The 22,832-nt window shown below is 42.0% G+C and overlaps 1 protein-coding gene and 1 pseudogene across 1 annotated transcript; both read right to left on the reverse strand.

Annotated features, from left to right (window-relative positions):
• Positions 1-4,193: 4,193 nt before the first annotated feature.
• On the reverse strand, positions 4,194-7,934 carry LOC120051625 (NACHT, LRR and PYD domains-containing protein 1 homolog). The gene is made up of 5 exons (XM_038998522.1): positions 7,903-7,934; positions 7,476-7,513; positions 5,021-5,085; positions 4,674-4,888; positions 4,194-4,486 (listed from the first exon to the last, which is right to left on the reverse strand). The coding sequence occupies exons 3-5, from the start codon at positions 5,026-5,028 to the stop codon at positions 4,194-4,196; spliced, it is 516 nt and encodes a 171-aa protein (XP_038854450.1). The 5' UTR covers positions 5,029-5,085; positions 7,476-7,513; positions 7,903-7,934.
• Positions 7,935-9,571: 1,637 nt separating this feature from the next.
• Positions 9,572-22,167, reverse strand: LOC120051626 (annotated as a pseudogene).
• Positions 22,168-22,832: the final 665 nt, after the last annotated feature.

The following is a 22,832-nucleotide window of genomic DNA, read 5'->3' on the forward strand; positions in this document are numbered from 1 at the left end:
CGGCTGGGGGTTCCGCTGGGGGTTCCGCTAGCGGAACGTTTCGACAACATCCGGTGAAATTGCGGAGCGAGAAATTCCAATTAAATTATTAGATATATTTAACTTTCATAAAATCACCGAAATAAAGCTTAACTTCTTTTTAATCCAGCCACCGTGTCAGATTTCAAAAAGGGTTTACGGCAAAAGCAAACCATGCGATTATCGCATGACAGCACCCCATAATATAAACACATGACAATCATATTTCAACCTGCCAGGCGCGACACAAAACTCAGAAATAGCGATATAATTCATGCCTTACCTTTGAAGATCTTCTTCTGTTGGCACTAACCCTAACCCCATAAACATCACAAATGGTCCTTCTGTTGATAAATTCCATCGTTATATCCCCAAAATGTCCATTTATTTGGCGCGTTTGATTCAGAAAAACACCGGTTCCTACTCGCCCAACATGACTACAAATGATCTAATAAGTTAACTGTAAACTTGGGCCAAACATTTCAAACAACTTTCCTAATCCAACTTTAGGTATTTTAAAACGTAAATAGTTGATAAAATTTAAGACGGAATATACTGTGTTCAATAGCGGATAAAATGAAAGTGGAGCGAGCACCTGGTCGTGCGCCCCAAATAAAACAGTCCACTTGGCTCGACACTCAGAAAGGAAAGGGCTACTTCTTCATTACTCAAAAGATAAACATCAACCAATTTCTAAAGACTGTTGACATCTAGTGGAAGCCATAGGAACTGCAACCAGATGCCTCAGATATCTAGATTCCCATAGAAACCCAATTGAAAACACAGTGAACTCAAAATAAAATGTCCTGGATGGTTTGTCCTCGGGTTTTCGCCTGCCAAATAAGTTCTGTTAAACTCACAGACATCATTTTAAAAGTTTCAGAAACTTAAGAGTGTTTTCTATCCAAATATACCAATTATATGCATACCCTAGCTTCTGGGCCTGAGTAGCAGGCAGTTGACTTTGGGCATGCTTTTCATCCAGACGTGAAAATACTGCCGCCATTTTTGTGACCCTGAATTAAAGCAACAGACAGCAAGAACATGTTGAACCATCCTGCCTGCCGTTGACTGGTCTCCCCAGGGGTTGACTACAACTGTTGATCTGAGGCTGTGACCAAAGACAGGGGTCCAACTCCACAAGAAGATTGATCATCCTGGAACTTGACTCATTTCCTTTTCTCAACACCATGTCGATGATGACTCGTGCCTTCTCTGCCCTCTCAGCTATCACCTTCACTGACTCCATTTCCTCCTGGTTGATGACTGTGTGTTGCAAGAGTCTGTCCAGCAGACCATCCAGGACAGGTCCTGATACTCGTTTCACAAACTCTGTCCGTACAGAACGCAGCTGCTGCTCTGTAGAACCAGTCAGACTGCTCTCAGCTGGACCTCCTGCCCCCAACACAGCACCTGAGAGAGTCAGGTTACAAAATAACTACATTTGTACATTTACATGTCAGTCATTTAGAAACAGACTTCTTTCAAAGTGACTTACAATAAAAGTCTAAATTGTATTATTGAATCTTAGCACTAAGAACACATTCTGTAACAATAACGACCTGCATCAATGAACACATCACACCATTACTGTTTCATTCATATTCGGTTTCACAGAAAAACAGGCTGGGGCATTCAGAACCAGGCTGATCTACATCAGGTCCTGGAGGAGATGTCATTGGGTCATTCAGAACCAGACTAATCTACATCAAGTCCTGGAGGAGATTGCATAAGTATTCAGACCGTTTGCTATGAGACTTGAAATTGAGCTCAGGTGCATCCTGTTTCCATTGATCATGCTTGAGATGTTTCTACAACTTGATTGGAGTACACCTGTGGTAAATTCAATTGATTGGATATGATTTGGAAAGGCACACACCTGTCTATATAAGGTCCCACAGTTGACTGTGCATGTCAGAGCAAAAACCAAGCCATGAGGCCTCAGGAATTGTCCGTAGAGCTCTGAGATAGGATTGTGTCGAGGCACAGATCTGGGGAAGGGTACCAAAAAATGTATGCAGCATTAAAGGTTCCCAAGAACACAGTGGCCTCCATCATTCTTAAATGGAAGAAGTTTGGAACCACCAAGACTCTTCCTAGAGCTGGCCACCCGGCCAAACTGAGCAATCGGGGGAGAAGAGCCTTGGTCAGGAAGGTAACCAAGAACCTGATGGTCACTCTGACAGAGCTCCAGAGTTCCTCTGTGGAGATGGGAGATTGTTGTCCTTCTGGAAGTTTCTCTCATCTATGCAGCACTACACCAATAAGGCCTTTATTGTAGAGCAGTCATACGGAAGCCACTCCTCAGTAAACGGCACATGACAGCCTGCTTAGAGTTTGCCAAAAGGCTCAGAGACTTTCATATCATGAGAAACAAGATTCTCTGGTCTGATGAAACCAAGATTGAACACTTTGGCCTGAATGCCAATCGTCTGGAAGAAACCTGGCACCATCCCTACGATGAAGCATGGTGGTGGCAGCGTCATGCTATGGGAATGTTTTTCAGCGGCAGGGACTGGGAGACTAGTCAGGATTGAGGGAAAGGTGAATGTACAAAGAGATCCTTGATGAAAACCTGCTCCAGAGTGCTCAGGACCTCAGACTGGGGCGAAGGTTCACCTTCCAACAGCACAACTACCCTAAGCACACAGACAAGACAACACAGGAGTGGCTTCAGGACAAGTCTCTGAATGTCTAAAGAGAGGCCTAGCCAGAGCCCGGACTTGAACCCGATCTAACATCTCTGGAGAGACCTGAAAAAAGCTGTGCATCGACACTCCCCACCCAACCTGACAGAGCTTGAGAGGATCTGCAGAGAACAATGGGAGAAATTCCCCAAATACAGGTGTGCAAAGCTTGTAGCGTCATACCCAAGAAGAGTGCTTCATCAAAGTACTGAGTAAAGGGTCTGAATACTTATGTAAATGTGATCATTTTTTATTTTTAATACATTTGCAAAAATGTCTAAACCTGTTTTTGTTCGGTCATTATGGGGTATCGTGATGTCATTTTGGGGTGTTGTGACATCATTATGGGGTATTGTGATGTCATTCTGGGGTATTGTGTGACGAGGAAAAAAACTATTGAAGCCATTTTAGAACAAGGCTGTAATGTAAGAAAATGTGGAAAAGTCAAGGGGTCTGAATACTTTCCGAATGCACTGTAACTCTCATGTTTACTTACTTGTTGAATGGGTGTCAGTGACGTATTCTGTCACACCCTGATCTGTTTCACCTGTCTTTGTGATTGTCTCCACCCCCTCCAGGTATCGCCCATCTCCCCATTACCCCCTGTGTACTTATTCCTGTGTTCTGTTTGTCTGTTGCCAGTTCGTCTTGTTTGTTCGAGTCAACCAGATTTGTGTCTCAGCTCCTGTTTTTTCCCCAGTCTCTCTTTTCCTGTCCTCCGGGTTTTGACCCTTGCCTGTCCTGACTCTGAGCCCGCCTGCCTGACCACTCTGCCTGTCCCTGACCCCGCCTGCCGATCAGTACCTTTTTCACCCTCTCTGGATTACTGACCTCTGCCTTGACCTGTCTTTGCCTGCCTCTGTTACAATAAACAGTGTTACTTGGACAGTCTCCATCTGGGTCTTACCTTGATTCTGATAGTATTCATCTGAAAGATAAACAACATGAGGTTATATCACTCTAAATAGCATCTGGTACAAAAGTACAAAGTGATGATTGACATATGCTCCTACCTCGTGATACTATTTCTGTCCATACTATCCTCTCATCACCACTGAATAACTCCATCTCAATGTCAATCCCTGTCATTTTCACAACTGCCCTGAAAAAGCTTGGTGTGGTGTCTCTATGTATGAGATGAATCCTCTGGAGGGAGATGGAGAGAGAGAGAGAGAGATCAATGCATAGAACTGTGACTGAAATGTCAGATTCATGTTCTTAGTCTACTGAAACTGTACCGGTGGATTGATGGCGGTAGAACAGGGAATGTTCAGTCTGAAGTAACTATTCAGTTTGAAGGACTGCTCTGGTCTTGTGTTGGGAAACCTTTTAGACCCTTGAAACTTTATTTCCTGTTGTTCCACAGCCTGTGAAACGAGGCACGGAATACCCAGCCAGTCAATATATAGTCTTATTCAAACATTATTCAGAAAACTATCAACACACTTATCTTCATTTAATGAGTGTCAACATAAACTGCACCACTGGTTAGTTAAGGTCATCTCTATAATAATGGTCCCTCACCTGTATTTGGCCGGGGTTACTGGGGAACAGGTATAGGCGTGGAATTAATGTTTGCTTTATCACTGTCAGATAGAGCATCAGCTCACAGTGGACATCTACTTTCCAAGACAGTAATCTCAGTATCAGAGAGATAGCTGAGAACTTGGGATGGAGAATCTTAGCATGGAATCTGGTGACCTCATGCACTTCCTCTAAAGACACTCCATGTTCCTCTACATGAAGAACCTTCATCTCATTCCTCAGGGAAGGGTTGGTCCCTGAACAACACAATAAAAGGAGACAGAAAGACAAATATTGTATTTTTCATCCTACTAAAACACAAAGAATATGCAGTACCAGATCACAGTAAACTCAAACTCCCAGAATAGTTAATTCATTAATTCAGGAAGTGAAACTCAGTTACATGGAAATGTCTTTCTGAATACTATTTCTATATGGTTTTACCTAAACAGACAAAGTGTGGCAGATGAACTTCCTCCAGTTCACCTAACTCCATAGTGATGTCCAGCAATGGACCACCTTGTGTGTACTGCATGTCTTTCAGAAGTTGACTGTAGGGTTCCCAGTTCCTGAAGTGATACTTCAGAATGACATCTCTCTCACACAGCCAGCGGAGCCCAGACACTGTGCACTCATAACTCCCTTTGGGTGTCCTGTGCCTGAGGGCAACAACAAGATATGGTAGAGAGGGTCAATGGTCAAATGGAGAGGTTGGATTAGAAGACTATTCCCAAAGGTAATGGGGAAATACACTAGCAAGTGGAATGAAATGTTAAAAGTAGTTATTCTACCTGAACATTGTCACTCCCTGGACAGTGGAAGTGAAGGGTTCAATCTGAAGCCAGTGTGTGGAGTCCTGAACAAGGACAAGCATGTCAGTAATACATATGGGGCTTGTTTCCTGGACACAGATTGAGTCTAGTGCTGGACTAAAAAGCGTGCTCAATGGAAGTTTCAATAGAAAGTTCTTTAAGGTCCTGGACGAGACTTAATCTGTGTCTGGGAAACTGGCCCATTAACCGAAGTAACTAATCTAATGTATTTATTCAATGTTACATGGAATGCTGGTGAATTATCAATTAAACTGTCTAATGACAAAATATGACAACAGCTAAAATCCTGCATGCCTACAAGCAGAACACAGGACTGTCTATATCCCAGTATGAATGGTTGGTCAGTACACACCTGGCTTTGAGACTGTGTTTATATTACTAAAGCAGAACACAGGACTGTCTATATCCCAGTATGAATGTTTGGTCAGTACACACCTGGCTTTGAGACAGTGTTTATCTTCTTGGAACTATAGGGGGTGCTCTTCCGCATTAGCATATTTGGGTCTCCAAATTAAACTGCCTCGTGCTAAATTCTTGATCGTACAATATGCATATTATTGTTGTTATTATTGTTATTATTGGATAGAAAACACTTTCTAGTTTCTATAGCCGTTGGAATTTTGTCTCTGAGTGGTACAGAACTATATCTACAGCACTTTTCATGACAGGGGTCAGATTTCAGAAATTTTTACCCCTGATCTGGAGTCTGTTTTTAAGGCGACAGTGAATGCTATGAAGAAACCGACACTGCCTACGTCTTCCTCTGGGTGTCTGTACGTCATCACGTTTTGAATGGAGTCGATTGCACAATCACAGCCACTATAAAACAAGAAAACGTGGAAGTACCACTCTCTTTTCTTCGCGCGTCACAAGCAGGATGGACATCGGACTTGCCTCATTCCAAATCGTTGTTTAACCAGTAATATTTGTCTGGTCATGTTTTTACTCGTTATAGTTGTTAAAAACATCATACTGTAGTTAATTTGAACCGTTTTATAGCAATTTATATCCGTTTAGTGCGATTCTGAGGAATTTCTTTGTCGTGCACTTTTAAGCTTTGGGAACGTTTCGGGGTCTCGGTCGTTGTTAGTGGACATTTCGAAGGACAGAGGACATCTATCGACCAAAAGAAGTTTATAACATAGAAAGGATACATTGCCCAAGAATCTGATGGAAGAACAGCTCAAAGTAAGCAATATTTAATATGATAAATCGTTGTTCTGTCGAAATATTATAAACGCATATTTCGCCATTTTGTTTGGTATAGCTTCACTTGGCGAACCCTGTATTGAAAAGTAAGGATAATTTTAAAAATGTAAGTCAGCGGTTGCATTAAGAACTAATTTGTCTTTCGATTCCTGTCAACCCTGTATTTTTTAGTCAAGTATATGATTAGCTTTCGATTAAACTAGATCACTCTGAAAGCTGACGTCCCTCATTTTGAGGCTTGAGTTGTGACTATTTCCATTGTATAACCACGGTTTTGTATGGCTAAATATGCACATTTTCGAACAAACTGTATATGTATGTTGTAAAATGATGTTACAGGAGTGTCATCGGAAGAATTCTGAGAAGGTTAGTGAAAAAATTAATATATTTTGGCGATGATTACGTTATAGTTCTCTTTGACTTGAATCGATGCTCTACTAACGTTTGCACATGTGGTATGCTAACTTATCGATTTATTGTGTTTTCGCTGAAAAACGCTTAGAAAATCTGAAATATGGTCTGAAATCACAAGAACTGTGTCTTTCCATTGCTATGCTTTGTCTATTTTTATGAAATGTTTTATGATGAGTAAATTGGTCATACACGTTGCTCTATCTAGTAATTCTAGTCGATTTGTGATGGTCGGTGCAATTGTAAACTGTGATTTCTACCTGAAATATGCACTTTTTTCTAACAACACCTATCCTATACCATAAATATGTTATCAGACTGTCATCTGATGAGTTTTTTTCTTGGTTAGTGGCTATCAATATCTTAGTTTAGCCGAATTGGTGATAGCTAGTGGTGGAGAGAAAAAATGGTGGACAAAGAAAGATGGTGTATTTTGCTAACGTGGTTAGCTAATAGATTTACATATTGTGTCTTCCCTGTAAAACATTTTAAAAAACAGAAATGATGGGTTTATTCACAAGATCTGTATCTTTCATCTGGTGTCTTGGACTTGTGATTTAATGATATTTAGATGCTACTATCTACTTGTGAAGCTATGCTAGCTATGCTAATCAGTGTGGGGGGGGGGGTGGGGGGTGATCCCGGACCCGGGGTAGAGGGTCGTTAGAGGTTATATTACTAAAGCAGAACACAGGACTGTCTATATCCCAGTATGAATGGTTGGTCAGTACACACCTGGCTTTGAGACGGTGCCTGCAGGTATGTAAAAGTAAGAATTGACATTATGACTTACCTCAACATGGTCACAAGTCTTACAGCTCTGAGGAATCCCTGAAGTCAAAAGTAGTTGTTATTTAAAATGGACAATCTCATGTAATAACTAATTAATAATTATTAAATAGACTTGTAATACAAATGAATATCAGTGAGCAACAGTCTTAGAATGTACACTCATTAGCATACCATAATCTGACATTAGTGATATATTAATTAATGTTTGTGTAAGCAGGAAACAACATTGTTCTGGTCCATGTTTTGTAGATGTTGGGGGTCTGATAACTGGTAGGTCTAGTGTGACCCACTATGCTGTTTACTTTGTGCTTCTACGTCATATTGCTGACTCAACCTTTAAGTATGTTTAGACAAAATAGAGCATGATTGTGAATAATGAATGCTTAACAACTATTTTCCTTTAAAAACAATTCAAATTTAACACTAACATTTCTCAGGTCCAGGCTTGATCCAACACTCTCCACCATGGTCTCTGGTGTCCTCAGGTCCAGGCTTGATCCAACTCTCTCCACCATGGTCTCTGGTGTTCTCAGGTCCAGGCTTGATCCAACACTCGCCACCATGGTCTCTGGTGTCCTCAGGTCCAGGCTCGATCCAACTCTCTCCACCATGGTCTCTGGTGTCCTCGGGTCCAGGCTTGATCCAACTCTCTCCACCATGGTCTCTGGTGTTCTCAGGTCCAGGCTTGATCCAACACTCTCCACCATGGTCTCTGGTGTCCTCAGGTTCAGGCTTGATCCAACACTCGCCACCATGGTCTCTGGTGTCCTCAGGTTCAGGCTTGATCCAACACTCGCCACCATGGTCTCTGGTGTCCTCAGGTCCAGGCTTGATCCAACACTCTCCACCATGGTCTCTGGTGTCCTCAGGTCCAGGCTTGATCCAACACTCTCCACCATGGTCTCTGGTGTTGGTAAAGCATAAGGATAGACTGTGAATAAACTAAATACAACTTATAAAGGCTTTATATAGCATACATACAGTCTTCATAAGCAGTACAAAGGGTGTATAAAGGGTGACAGAACAGCTCCCTATGTAGGGTACATTGCCTAAATGTGACACAACCCACTAAGTCAACTCCAAAATGTGGTCCTTTGTAGCCCAGTTGGTATGGTGCTTGCAATGTTAGGGTTGTTGGTTCGATTCCCACGGAGGACCATCAGGGGGGAAAAAAGAAACGTACGAAAAATGCATGCGCTCACTACTGTAAATCCCTCTGGATTAAAACACACCACTACTACTAATCTGACTGTCTGTAGGTCCAACAGAACACATTAAAACACACCACTACTACTAATCGAACTGTCTGTAGGTCCAACAGAACCCATTAAAACACACCACTACTACTAATCTAACTGTCTGTAGGTCCAACAGAACACATTAAAACACACTACTACTACTAATCTAACTGTCTGTAGGTCCAACAGAACACATTAAAACACACCACTACTACTAATCTAACTGTCTGTAGGTCCAACAGAACACATGAAAACACACCACTACTACTAATCTAACTGTCTGTAGGTCCAACAGAACACATTATTAAAACACACCACTACTACTAATCTAACATACTATAGGTCCAACAGAACACATTAAAACACACCACTACTACTAATCGAACTGTCTGTAGGTCCAACAGAACCCATTAAAACACACCACTACTACTAATCTAACTGTCTGTAGGTCCAACAGAACACATTAAAACACACTACTACTACTAATCTAACTGTCTGTAGGTCCAACAGAACACATTAAAACACACTACTACTACTAATCTAACTGTCTGTAGGTCCAACAGAACACATTAAAACACACCACTACTACTAATCTAACTGTCTGTAGGTCCAACAGAACACATGAAAACACACCACTACTACTAATCTAACTGTCTGTAGGTCCAACAGAACACATTATTAAAACACACCACTACTACTAATCTAACTGTCTATAGGTCCAACAGAACACATTAAAACACAATACTACTACTAATCTAACATACTATAGGTCTAACAGAACACATTAAAACACACCACTACTACTAATCTAATTATAGAAATGATTCCAGAGGAAACAAATGATTAACATATCTATGACTCACCTCTGAATGTGTTGGTCATCTATCTGACACAGAGTCACTGAGGAGGAAACCTCAAACCCAGGATAAAGGGGTTCAGTGAATGTGGTGTGTTCTGTGTAAAGGTGTGTCAGTGTACCAGAGGAGGACACACTATAGAAGGACAAAGTACCAGCTGGCCAGTCCAGATACACTCCAACTCTGTTAGGAACAGGACCAGAGATGGATCTGTTGACTCCAGCTTGGCAAAATAAATAACCACTATCATAGCAGTATAAACTCCAGGACTTCCTATTGGCTCCAATTCTACTGTCATCCTCATCTCCCTTCCTGTTTATTCCTTTGTACACCACGCCAATGTCAGCCATGTCACCATCCATCTCCACCTCCCAGTAATAACGACCTCCAGATAAGCCTTCTCTGCAGAGAACTTCGGGAAAACAATCAAATCTGTCTGGATGGTCTTCATAATGCTGCTTCTCTTCCACCCATGTCACCTTCCTGTTCCCCTCAGACAGTATCAGGTATGGGTTTACTGTATTTGGGTCCAGGGTGAGATGACAGGCATCTGTAGACAAAAGGAGAGTTTAATTAAACCACATCTTCATATAAAATGTTGTTTTGTAGGTACAGAACAAGTATTGATTAGTTACTATGTTACTATGTCATTATATGAAGTTAATTAGGATTGAAGAGAATTACATTTCCTCTGCCCTGATTTCAGCCTGCACTCTCCACCATGATCCACACTGTAGGAGAAACAGGTTATTGACTGACAAAGACCTAATAAAGCAGCCAACATTTAAACCATATTGTTGTGTTCTGGTGCACTATCCAAGTTCATTACTAGAGACATACAGGTATTCTATCCTACCTACTGCATACAGAACGGAGTACAATTCATTACTAGAGACATACAGGTATTCTATCCTACCTACTGCATACAGAACAGAGTACAATTCATTACTAGAGACATATAGGTATTCTATCCTTCCTACTGCATACAGAACAGAGTACAATTCATTACTAGAGACAAAAAGGTATTCTATCCTACCTACTGCATACAGAACGGAGTACATTTCATTACTAGAGACATACAGGTATTATATCCTACCTACTGCATAGAGAACGGAGTACAATTCCAACAGGATATCAGAGATGCAGAAGAAGAGTATTCATGTGGTGATGATGTATGCTGTGTTGGAGTGCTCAGCCTGCTGAGTAAACTTCCCCTTATTCTACCATCATGTCCTCATGTTACTGACCCTACTACACTACATATGACACAACCGCTGCTCACACTATTAGGACATCTATTCTGACTTACTTCAGCTTCATCAGTTTATATGTGGGATCCACCAGAGCAGCTGAAAGCAGTCCCCCTGCAGAGTCTCCTGGGTGATTGTAGCTCAGGTCCAGCTCTTTCAGGTGGGAGGGGTTTGACCTCAGAGCTGAAGACAGAGCAGCACAGCCCTCCTCTGTGACCAGACAGCCAGACAGCCTACAGAGAGACACAACAGCTGTCTAGGTTGGTGTACTGGTGTCAATCATCTTGTAGGACACCCATTCATTTGTCCATGACACAAACATTGTGATGAAACATTAGATTTTCAGAGTTTGTGTTTTACTAATCTCAGTACCGACCTGACTGAAACAGCTGTACTTACCCCAGTGTGTGTAGTTTACAGTCTGGATCCTTCAGTCCAGCAGACAGCAGTGTAACTCAGCTCAGTACCGACCTGACTGAAACAGCTGTACTTACCCCAGTGTGTGTAGTTTACAGTCTGGATCCTCCAGTCCAGCAGACAGCAGTGTAACTCAGCTCAGTACAGACCTGACTGAAACAGCTGTACTTACCCCAGTGTGTGTAGTTTACAGTCGGGATCCTCCAGTCCAGCAGACAGCAGTGTAACTCCTGAGTCCTGCAGGTCATTGTCTCTCAGCTCCAGTTGTTTCAGTTGTGAGTTGGGTGAACTCAGGACTGAGGCCAGATCTGAACAGCAACCCTCTGTCAGACCACACTGACCTAGACTAGAGGAGAGTAGAGGACAAACTTCATCATTAGTCACACACACATGCGCACACACACACACGTTATCGGATACGTATGTTAAAAACATTTTGTAAATACAAAAATGACACATTAACAAATAGTAATATTTGTTGGCCTCTCTACAGCTTCTCTGATGGGGAAAATAACAATCTGGTAGAGCGATATCGTTACACTGCTGAGAAATAATTATAATCTAAAACATCACCATTCAGCATCTCTCTTTTGACGAACATATCAAGACTGTTTCAAGGACAGCTTTTTTCCATCTACGTAACATTGCAAAGATCAGAAACCTTCTGTCCAAAAATGATGCTGAAAAATGTATCTATGCTTTTGTTACTTCTAGGTTAGACTACTGAAATGCTCTACTTTCCGGCTACCCGGATAAAGCGCTAAATAAACTTCAGTTAGTGCTAAATACGGCTGCTATAATCCTGACTAGAACCAAGAAATTTGATCATATTACTTCAGTGCTAGCCTCCCTACACTGGCTTCCTGTTAAGGCAAGGGCTGATTTCAAGGTTTTACTTCTAACCTACAAAGCATTACATGGGCTTGCTCCTACCTATCTTTCCGAGTTGGTCCTGCCGTACATACCTACACGTACGCTACGGTCACAAGATGCAGGCCTCCTAACTGTCCCTAGAATTTCTAAGCAAACAACTGTAGGCAGGGCTTTCTCCTATAGAGCTCCATTTTTATGGAATGGTCTGCCTACCCATGTGAGAGACGCAGACTTGGTCTCAACCTTTAAGTCTTTACTGAAGACTCATCTCTTCAGTGGGTCATATGATTGAGTGTAGTCTGGCCCAGGAGTGTGAAGGTGAACGGAAAGGCTCTGGAGCAAAGAACCACCCTTGCAGTCTCTGCCTGGCCGGTTCCCCTCTCTCCACTGGGATTCTCTGCCTCTAACCCTATTACAGGGGCTGAGTCACTGGCTTACTGGTGCTCTTTCATGCCGTTCCTAGGAGGGGTGCGTCACTTGAGTGGGTTGAGTCACTGACGTGATCTTCCTGTCTGGGTTGGTGCCCCTCCTTGGGTTGTGCCGTGGCGGAGATCTTTGTGGGCTATACTTGGCCTTGTCTCAGGATGGTAAGTTGGTGGTTGAAGATTTCCCTCTAGTGGTGTGGGGGATGTGCTTTGGCAAAGTGGGTGGGGTTATATCCTTCCTGTTTGGCCTTGTCCGGGGGGTATCATCGGATGGGGCCACAGTGTCTCCTGACCCCTCCTTTCTCAGGCTCCAGTATTTATGCTGCAGTAGTTTATGTGTCGGGGGGCTAGGGTCAGTTTGTTATATCTGGAGTACTTCTCCTCTCTTATCCGGTGTCCTGTGTGAATTTAAGTATGCTCTCTCTAATTCTCTCTTTCTCTCTTTCTTTCTCTCTCTCGGAGGACCTGAGCCCTAGGACCATGCGTCAGGACTACCTGGCATGATGACTCCTTGCTGTCCACATGGCCTTGCTGCTGCTCCAGTTTCAACTGTTCTGCCTGCGGCTATGGAACCCTGACCTGTCCACCGGACGTGCTACCTGTCCCAGACCTGTTGTTTTCAACTCTCTAGAGACCGCAGGAGCGGTAGAGATACTCTTAATGAGCTGCTATGAAAAGCCAACTGACATTTACTCCTGAGGTGCTGCCTTGCTGCACCCTCGACAACAACTGTGATTATTATTATTTGACCATGCTGGTCATTTATGAACATTTGAACATCTTGGCCATGTTCTGTTATAATCTCCACCCGGCACAGCCAGAAGAGGACTGGCCACCCCTCATAGCCTAGTTCCTCTCTAGGTTTCTTCCTAGGTTTTGGCCTTTCTAGGGAGTTTTTCCTAGCCACCATGCTTCTACACCTGCATTGCTTGCTGTTTGGGGTTTTAGACTGGGTTTCTGTACAGCACTTTGAGATATCAGCTGATGTAAGAAGGGCTATATAAATAAATTTGATTTGATAAATAAATAAATATATTTAATTCAGCATTCCATTCAGAGCATTCCATTCAGCATTCAGCATTCCATTCAAAGCCTGCAGCCTAGATTGTAAACAGGTGGACTTTTTTGGAAGGAGATGGAAGGGGATCATGCTTTGAAAGCCATATTATAACCTTTGTTTGCTCTATAACCTGTTAGTTCACCGTGATATAAAGGCAGAGACAATAAGGCACAGTGATATATAGGACTAAAGGCTGAGACAATAAGAAGACACAGTGGCAGAATAAATTCAACCATACCTTTGTTTTATCACAAAACCGGAGAGCAACATCTGTCCGGTTAAGTCCACAAAGCGTATTGTATTTAACAGACAGTTACATGACCTACAGCAGGGTCAAGCAAGTTCATGTTTCCGACATTTCTGGACCACTAAACAACTATTGATTTAGAACCACAGAGAGTTACCGCAAGTCACAAAGAAAACAGATGCTGCGTCCACTATTCCAGCACCATTTCAATTTCAACATCATCAAATCACCTCTGCTTAGTCTAATACAGTGACAACTAAAAGATACAAAAACGAATTAGTCCAATCAATGTAAGCTAAATATAATGTGGCTGTCCATGGTTCTGATTTCTGTTTGCGTATATGGGTGCACGTTCGTGCAAGTAGAAAAAACCATGTTGACTCACCCTAATTGTAGAGAATCACCAATGACATCCTCCTCTCTGTCATGTTGACAAAACGGTCTATCACTCTGTCATACAGTACACGGTCTATCACTCTGTCATACAGTACACGCTTTTCTTGTTTGTTGTCCTATGCCTCCTGGCTAAAATGCTTGCTCACTAGCCTAACTTCCAATCATGGGCAACGTTCGCTAGTTAACATTAGCCTTCTACATCTAGCTACATATTTAGCTTCCATTCATGGGCAATGCTAGCTAGTTTTACATGAGCCTTCTACATCTAGCTTCATATTTAACTTCCATTCATGGGCAACGTTAGCTAGTTAACATGAGCCTTCTACATCTAGCTACATATTGAAATTCCATCCTCTCAGGCCAGGAGCACAACAATGTATGAATTAATGGTTGGATCAGAATCGCCGCTCGGATGCTTTCTCCTATGAGATACATTCGTGAGATAATTGTGAATTTAAGGAAAATTAATAAAACACAGAGAGATGAAAGATTCATTATTTTATTTAGTAGAAAAATGTTTTCTTGGTCAGTTTTTTTGGTAAGCCTGGCTTCCTTGGCATCCATGAATACATGCCACCCAGAGTCAAATCAAGTATCTGGCCATCAAAAACGAGATGTGGTTCTGAATTCTGAGATCTCTCTCTCTCTCTATCTCTCACTCACACCCCAGTGTGTGTAGTTTACAGTCTGGATCCTCCAGTCCAACAGACAGCAGTGTAACTCAGCTAGTACAGACCTGGCTGAAACAGCTGTACTTACCCCAGTGTGTGTAGTTTACAGTCTGGATCCTCCAGTCCAGCAGACAGCAGTGTAACTCCTGAGTCCTGCAGGTCATTGTCTCTCAGCTCCAGTTGTTTCAGTTGTGAGTCGGGTGAACTCAGGACTGAGGCCAGATCTGAACAGCAACCCTCTGTCAGACCGCACTGACCTAGACTGAGGGGAGTAGAGGGGAAACTTAGCACACATCTCTGGTGACAGAATGGTAACTTCTGTCTGCCTCTGTGTTGAGTCTGAGATGGGGAAACATTGTCTTTCATTGGCATCTATTAAAAATTAAAAATCTATCAAAAAAATTGCAATATTTGGTTGAATGCCACATCAAATTTAGGAGCACCAGAATAATCTATTTTTAAATTGAGATATAGCCTATGTTGGTCCTATAGTGTAAATTAATCCTACTAACTTTTAAAACTCATCTGAAAAAGATATCACTTTTCACCTTTCTTTCTGTGCCACAAAATGTTTGCATATACTGGTAAAGTTACCAGGTTGATAGTAGGGCTGCACAATATGGGCAGAAAATCTAACTTTTCAACCAAATATTGCAATTTTTTTGATAGATGTTTTATTTTTTATAGATCAAAACACTTGAACTGTTGGAAACATAAATAGAATGATTATTCTAATTCTATGGTTGGTGTTGTTTAGCATGACAACAAATTAAAAAGCCAGGTAGGAGTTATGACAGGGTAGGAACCAAAGTGTTGGTGAGTGTTTCCCAGCGGACACTAATCACATTTAAATAGATAGATGTGACATTTAGACAAAGATTTTAGCTATCTAATTCAGAACATGCTGTTGCACAAGCATGCTGATCTACACCACCACTGGTAGCAACCTGTATTAGAGCTAACGTGTACATTTAGCTAACTGCATTTTGCTAGCCAGCTAGCTAGTAAGCAATTACCATTATTTTAGGCACATGCCAGCTTAAGGCATCTGCATGCTTCCCATCCAATAAACAGTTTGGAACAGTTCTTGCATTTATTATGAAGACATTTTGTGACGTTTTTGTTCATTTTGGTCTTCGGGTTTTTCGGCTGTTCATGCACACAACATTTTTTCTCGAGGCAAGCCGAAGTCGATAGCCGAAGTCTACGCCCCTTCGTCTGTGACTGGTCAACAGTAGAGATTATTCAATTAAGTATTTGTTGTCATTCAATGAGAGATGACTTGTTTATCTGCACATTTTTCCACTTAAGATATACTACAGCAAACATCTTACTTAGTAAAATTGCACGACTGTGTGCTGTCTGCTTGAGTGACCCGGCGGCTGCGGTAAAGCGAGACCTAATCAAGGCCAGACTGGCCTTTCCTATAAGCTGTTGAGAGTTGAGACCCACAACTGATCCAAATGCAATCAATGGAATTAAATATTCTCAATCAAAGGGCTTTTGTGCCATTATTTGGATGAACTTTTCACTGCAGTTTACAGCCTAGAGTGGAATTTTGTAAGACAATTATTCATTGCAATGTGGTGTTGCAGGCTAGATAATTGTATTGTCACTAAACAAGATCAATATGGGAGTTTTTTTTAGCTGCGTGTCTCATGTCTTCACTGTTTCAGTGACGCACCATGGTCTTATATTAAATATTTGAATGATTGTATGCGTGGTATGATATTAGCTAGTTATCCTATTGCAGATCTGGACAACCGATCCACTATTGTCACTATTTATGGTGGATAGAGGACAGGATAAACAGGTAGACTGGTAGTATCATGACAGAAGGCGAGACCCAGATGCACATGGTTGGAGTCTAATAATGTTTAATAATCCAAAAGGAGTAGGCAAGAGAACGGTCGTGGACAGGCAAAAGGTCAAAACCAGATCAGAGTCCAGGAGGTACAGAGTGGCAGACAGGCTCGTGGTCAAGGCATTCAGAAAGGTCAGGCAGGCGGGTACAGAGTCCAGAACAGGCAAGGGTCAAAACCCGGGAGGACTAGAAAAAAAATAATAGCAAAGGCAGGAGAACGGGAAAAAACGCTGGTTGATTTGGAACATGCTAGACGAACTGGCACAGAGAGACAGGAAACGCAGGGATAAATTCACTGGGGTAAACAAGCGACACCTGGAGGGGGTGGAGACAATAACAAGGACATGTGAAACTGATCAGGGTGTGATAGGTAGACTATACAGTGACTATTATGTATGGTGGATAGAGGACAGGATAGACAGTTAGCCTGTTGAGGATAGAGGGCGCTATTTACACTTTGGGGGAAAATCGTGCCCAATTTAAACGGCCTCGTACTCTATTGTTGCTCGTACAATATGCATATTATTATTACTATTGGATAGAAAACACTCTCTAGTTTCTAAAACCGTTTGAATTTTGTCTGTGAGTAAAACAGAACTCATTTGGCAAAGTCTGAAATCGAGGCTGAAATCGATTCTCTGTTCAAGGGCCTGCCTATAAATGCCTATAAAGTCTGAAATCGATTCTCTGTTCAAGGGCCTGCCTATAAATGGGCATGATACGTATTAGTATACATGCACGTCATACACCTTCCCCTAGATGTCAAGAGGAAGTGAGAGAAGAAATGAAGTGTTTATCTTGGTCTGAGGTGGAATAAAAGCTCTTGGCACGACGAGTCACCCATTTCCTGTTTTCTGGAAAGCGCGTAGATGGACCTGGAATTGCCGTCTGGAAAGCTGTCGTTATAGGCGACTACTATCTCCGGCTTTGATTTTATTTGATACATGTCACAATATCATCGTAAAGTATGTTTTTTCAATATAGTTTTATTAGATTATTTAAATTTTTTCGGGACGTTAGGCGTGTTGCATTGTTTGTGTTTGTTGACGATGGAGAGCTTCGGGCCACTTGGCTAGTGTGCTTGCTAATTCAAGAGGGACAAAGGACGTTCTAAAACCAAACAACGATTGTTCCCGACAAAGGACCTCTTGTACAACATTCTGATGGAAGCTCATCAAAAGTAGGATCCATTTTATGATGCTATTTCATATATCTGTCGAACTGTGTAGTATTAGCTTTGCGCCCAGGTTTTGGGCACTATCTCGCCATAACCTAAGCCTTATGTCGTAATGAAGATATTTTTAGAATTCTAACACTGCGATTGCATTAAGAACTAGTGTATCTATCATTTCCTATACAACATGTATTTTTTAGTCATGTTTATAAATAGTTATTTGGTCAGAATATGTGAGAGTCAGAAAAAATATCCGGACGTTCTGGGAAAAAGATGCTACGTTAGCACAGTGTGTAACCACTGATTTCAGCTCTAAATATGCACATTTTCGAACAAAACATAAGTGTATGTATAACCTAATGTTATAGGACTGTCATCTGATGAAGGTTCGTGAAAATTAATATCTTTTACTGGTTTATTCGGTATCGCTAACGTGCCTATTGCTATCGCTAACGTGCCTTGATGAATGAATGCGGTAGTGTGGTAGGCTATTGTAGTAAGCTAATATAATGCTATATTGTGTTTTCGCTGTAAAACACTTAAAAAATCTGAAATATTGGCTGGATTCACAAGATGCTTGTCTTTCATTTGCTGTACACGATGCATTTTTCAGAAATGTTTTATGATGAGTATTTAGGTATTCCACGTTGGTCTCTATAATTACTCTGGCTGCTTCTATGCTATTTCTGACGGTAGCTGTGATGGTAGCTGCAATGTAAAACTGATTTATAGCTCAAATATGCACATTTTACAAACAAAACATAGATTTATTGTATAACATGTTATAAGACTGTCATCTGATGAAGTTGTTTCTTGGTTAGTTTGGTTGGTTCTTGGCTAGTTAGGTTGGCTTTGTGCATGCTACCTGTGCTGTGAAAAATGTCTGTCCTTTTTTGTATTTGGTGGTGAGCTAACATAAATATACGTGGTGTTTTCGCTATAAAACATTTTAAAAATCGGACATGTTGGCTGGATTCACAAGATGTTTAACTTTCAAATGCTGTATTTGACTTGTTAATGTGTGAAAGTTAAATATTTCTAAAAAATATCTTTTGAATTTCGCGCTCTGCCTTTTCAGTGGAATGTGGGAGGAGTTCCGCTAGCGGAACCCCTGGCCAGACAGGTTAGACTGGTAGACTATACAGTGACTATTATGTATGGTGGATAGAGGACAGAATAGACAGTTAGACTGGTAGACTATACAGTGACTATTATGTATGGTGGATAGAGGACAGGATAGACAGTTAGACTGGTAGACTATACAGTGACTATTATGTATGGTGGATAGAGGACAGGATAGACAGTTAGACTGGTAGACTATACAGTGACTATTATGTATGGTGGATAGAGGACAGGATAGACAGTTAGACTGGTAGACTATACAGTGGCCTTCAGAAAGTATTCTTCCTCCTTGACTTATTCCATATTTTGGTGTGTTACAGCCTGATTTCAAAATTGATTAAATTGATTATTTTTGTCACCCATCTACTCACCATAGAGTACCACAGTATGAGCCATAATACCAATAAAACCTAGCGGTCAAACAGGAAAATGGTTCCAATCGTTTTTCCACCATTCATTTTTCCCATTGGGGTTTTCCGAAAGTACCAAAACACCTTGATATAGGGAAGGCAGATGCAAGCAGATGAGGAAATTAGGTAGTAAAACCCTTCAAAAGCGTGAATTTAAACCCCCCCCCCCCAAATAAAATCTGAACTCAAAAAAAAGGGAATTGGCTTTGAGAGGGGTGGTATCTGCTACTTGAGTTCAGATTCTTAAACCAGAGTAAAATTAACTAGACCTCAGCCACAACAGTGATCCTGGATTCTGATACCAAACAAACAAAAACACACACACACACACACACACACACACACACACACACGCACGTACCCCAGTGTGTATAGTTTACAGTCTGGATCCTCCAGTCCAGCAGACAGCAGTGTAACTCCTGAGTCCTGCAGGTCATTGTCTCTCAGCTCCAGTTGTTTCAATTGTGAGTTGGGTGAACTCAGGACTGAGGCCAGATGTGAACAGAAACCCTCTGTCAGACCACAGTGACCTAGACTAGAGGGCAGAAGAGCACATGATTAACACATGTTTAAAACATCCACATAATAACTCATACTGAAGATATTTAACTCACACTAGTGTCTGTATGTTGCAGAGTGGACTGGTTAGTCCAACACAGAGCAGCTCCACTCCTCTGTCTTCCAGCTCATTGTTGTGGCTGAGGTCCAGTTCTCTCAGGGGGGAGTTTGGTGTCTGCAGAGCTGAGGCCAGAGTCTCACAGGATTTATATGTGAGGTCACAGTGATCCAGTCTGGAGAGAGGAGGTATCTCGACACTGTTAAATATGCAAAGCTTTAAGAATAATTAGATGCAATAAGACAATAACAGAAAGGCACATGATTTAACAATGTTAAAAACATAAACATACTAACTACATACAAAATATTCTGTATAAATACTCACAGTGGATACTGAAGAAAATGTACTTACAAAAGTGTCTGTATGTTGCAGAGTGGACTGGTTAGTCCAACACAGAGCAGCTCCACTCCTCTGTCTCCCAGGTCATTGTAGCTGAGGTCCAGTTCTCTCAGGGGGGAGTTTGGTGTCTGCAGAGCTGAGGCCAGAGTCTCACAGGATTCACATGTGAGTTTACAGCCAGCCAGTCTGGAGAGAGGAGATATGTCGACACACTGTTAAATACGCAAAGCTTAATTGATACGCATTATGACAAAACAGAAGGGCACATGATTTAACAATGTTAAAAACACACACATACTAACTAAATACAAAATATATAAACACCCACAGTGGATACTGAAGAAAATGTACTTACAAAAGTGTCTGTATGTTGCAGAGTGGACTGGTTAGTCCAACACAGAGCAGCTCCACTCCTCTGTCTTCCAGCTCATTGTAGCTGAGGTCCAGTTCTCTAAGGTGGGAGTTTGGTGTCTGCAGAGCTGAGGCCAGAGTCTCACAGGATTCATATGTGAGTTCACAGCCATCCAGTCTGGAGAGAGGAGATAATCTGTTAGATATACAAATCCTTCATTATAATGATACTGTAAACATTAACTCAATAACAGAACTTACAGTGCTCTCTTGCAGGTTTTCACTACGGGCAGCAACCTCTGATAACCTTCCTCTGATGTGTTGTATGTCTTCAGGTCAAACTCCTCCAGCACCTCCTCTGACATCAGTAACAGGTAGGCCAGGGCTGAACATTGGTCCGGTTCTAGTCTTGTTTCTGAAAGAGTTCCTGATCGCAGGGAGGTCTGCATGTCTTCAACTAGAGAGTTGGCACCAAGTTCATTCAGACAGTGGAACAAGTTGATTATCCTTTCTGGTGAGGATTCCTGGTTGATCTTGTCTGAAAGGTACCTGACTGTTCTCTCAACTGTTTCCTCATTGCTCTGTGTTGTACTTCCTGTTTGTGTCAGAAGGCCTCGTAACAGATTCTGATTGGACTCCAGTGAGAGACCCAGAAGGAAGCGGAGGAACAGGTCCAGGTGTCCATTCTCACTCTTCAAGGCCTGGTCCACTGCTCTCCTGTGTAAGTCAGACAACTTGTCTGACCTCAACTTGTCTGACTTGTTTGACCAGATTTTGAATCGGCTTCTGTCATAATCATCTTGACTCTTAGTGACTGCTTTGGGGGAGAAAACATTTTCCTTCTTGTCCAGACATGATTCTAAAGCATGCACTGCTGCTAGAAACTCCTGAATGCTCAGATGCACAAAGCTGTAGACCTTCTCTTGGTACAGCCCAGATTCTTCTTTAAAGATCTCTGTACACAATGCTGAGTACTCTGATGCCTCTGTGACATCAAGGCCACACTCTCTCAGGTCCTCCTCATAGAAGATCAGGTTGCCCTTCTGCAGCTGTTGGAAAGCCAGCTTTGCCAGTTTCAGGATCATCTCTTTGTCTGACTGAGACAGTTCCTTTGGGTTTGTCTCTCTGGCTTTGTTGTACTTCTTGTTCTTCACAATGATTTGGATGAGCACGAAGTGTGAGTACATCTGGGTCAGAGTTTTGGGGACTTCATCCTTCTCTGCCTCTTTCAGCATCATCTCAAGGACAGTGGCTGATATCCAACAGAAGACTGGCATGTGGCACATGATGTGGAGGCTCCTTGATGTCTTCATGTTTTTGATGATTTCATTGGCCATATTCTGATCTGTGATTTTCTTCCTGAAATACTCCTCCTTCTGTGGATCATTGAACCCTCGTACCTCTGTCACCTGGTCAACACACTCAGGAGGGATCTGATTGGCTGCTGCAGGCCTTGAGGTTATCCAGAGGAGAGCAGAGGGAAGCAGATTCCCCTCGATGAGGTTTGTCAGCAGCACATCCACTGAGGTTGGCTTCGTGACATCATAGCACTTCTCATTTTTTTTGAAGTCTAGAGGAAGTCGACACTCATCCAGACCATCAAAAATGAAAACAGTTTTGGTTTCACCATCTTCAATGCTGTCAATCGATTTCAGCTCTGAGAAGTAGTGGGAAAGAAGTTGCATCAGACTGCATTGGTCCTTTTTCAGGTTCAGATCACGGAAAGGAAGAGGAAACATGAAATGAATGTCCTGATTTGCTTTTCCCTCTGCCCAGTCAAGGATGACCTTCTGCACAGAGACTGTTTTTCCAATGCCAGCGATTCCTTTTGTCAGCACAGTTCTGATAGGTTTGTCTTGTCCAGGTAAAGGCTTGAAGATGTCGTTGCATTTGATTGATGTCTCTTGTGTGGTTTGTTTCTTGGATGCCATCTCTATCTGTCTAACCTCATGTTCATTATTGAGCCCTCCACTTCCACCCTCTGTGATGTAGAGCTCTGTGTAGATATCCTTTAACAGACTTTGGTTTCCATGGTGTCCAATTCC

Source organism: Salvelinus namaycush, chromosome 8 (genome assembly GCF_016432855.1).
Source record: "Salvelinus namaycush isolate Seneca chromosome 8, SaNama_1.0, whole genome shotgun sequence".
In the NCBI taxonomy this organism is placed as follows: Eukaryota; Metazoa; Chordata; class Actinopteri; order Salmoniformes; family Salmonidae; genus Salvelinus; species Salvelinus namaycush.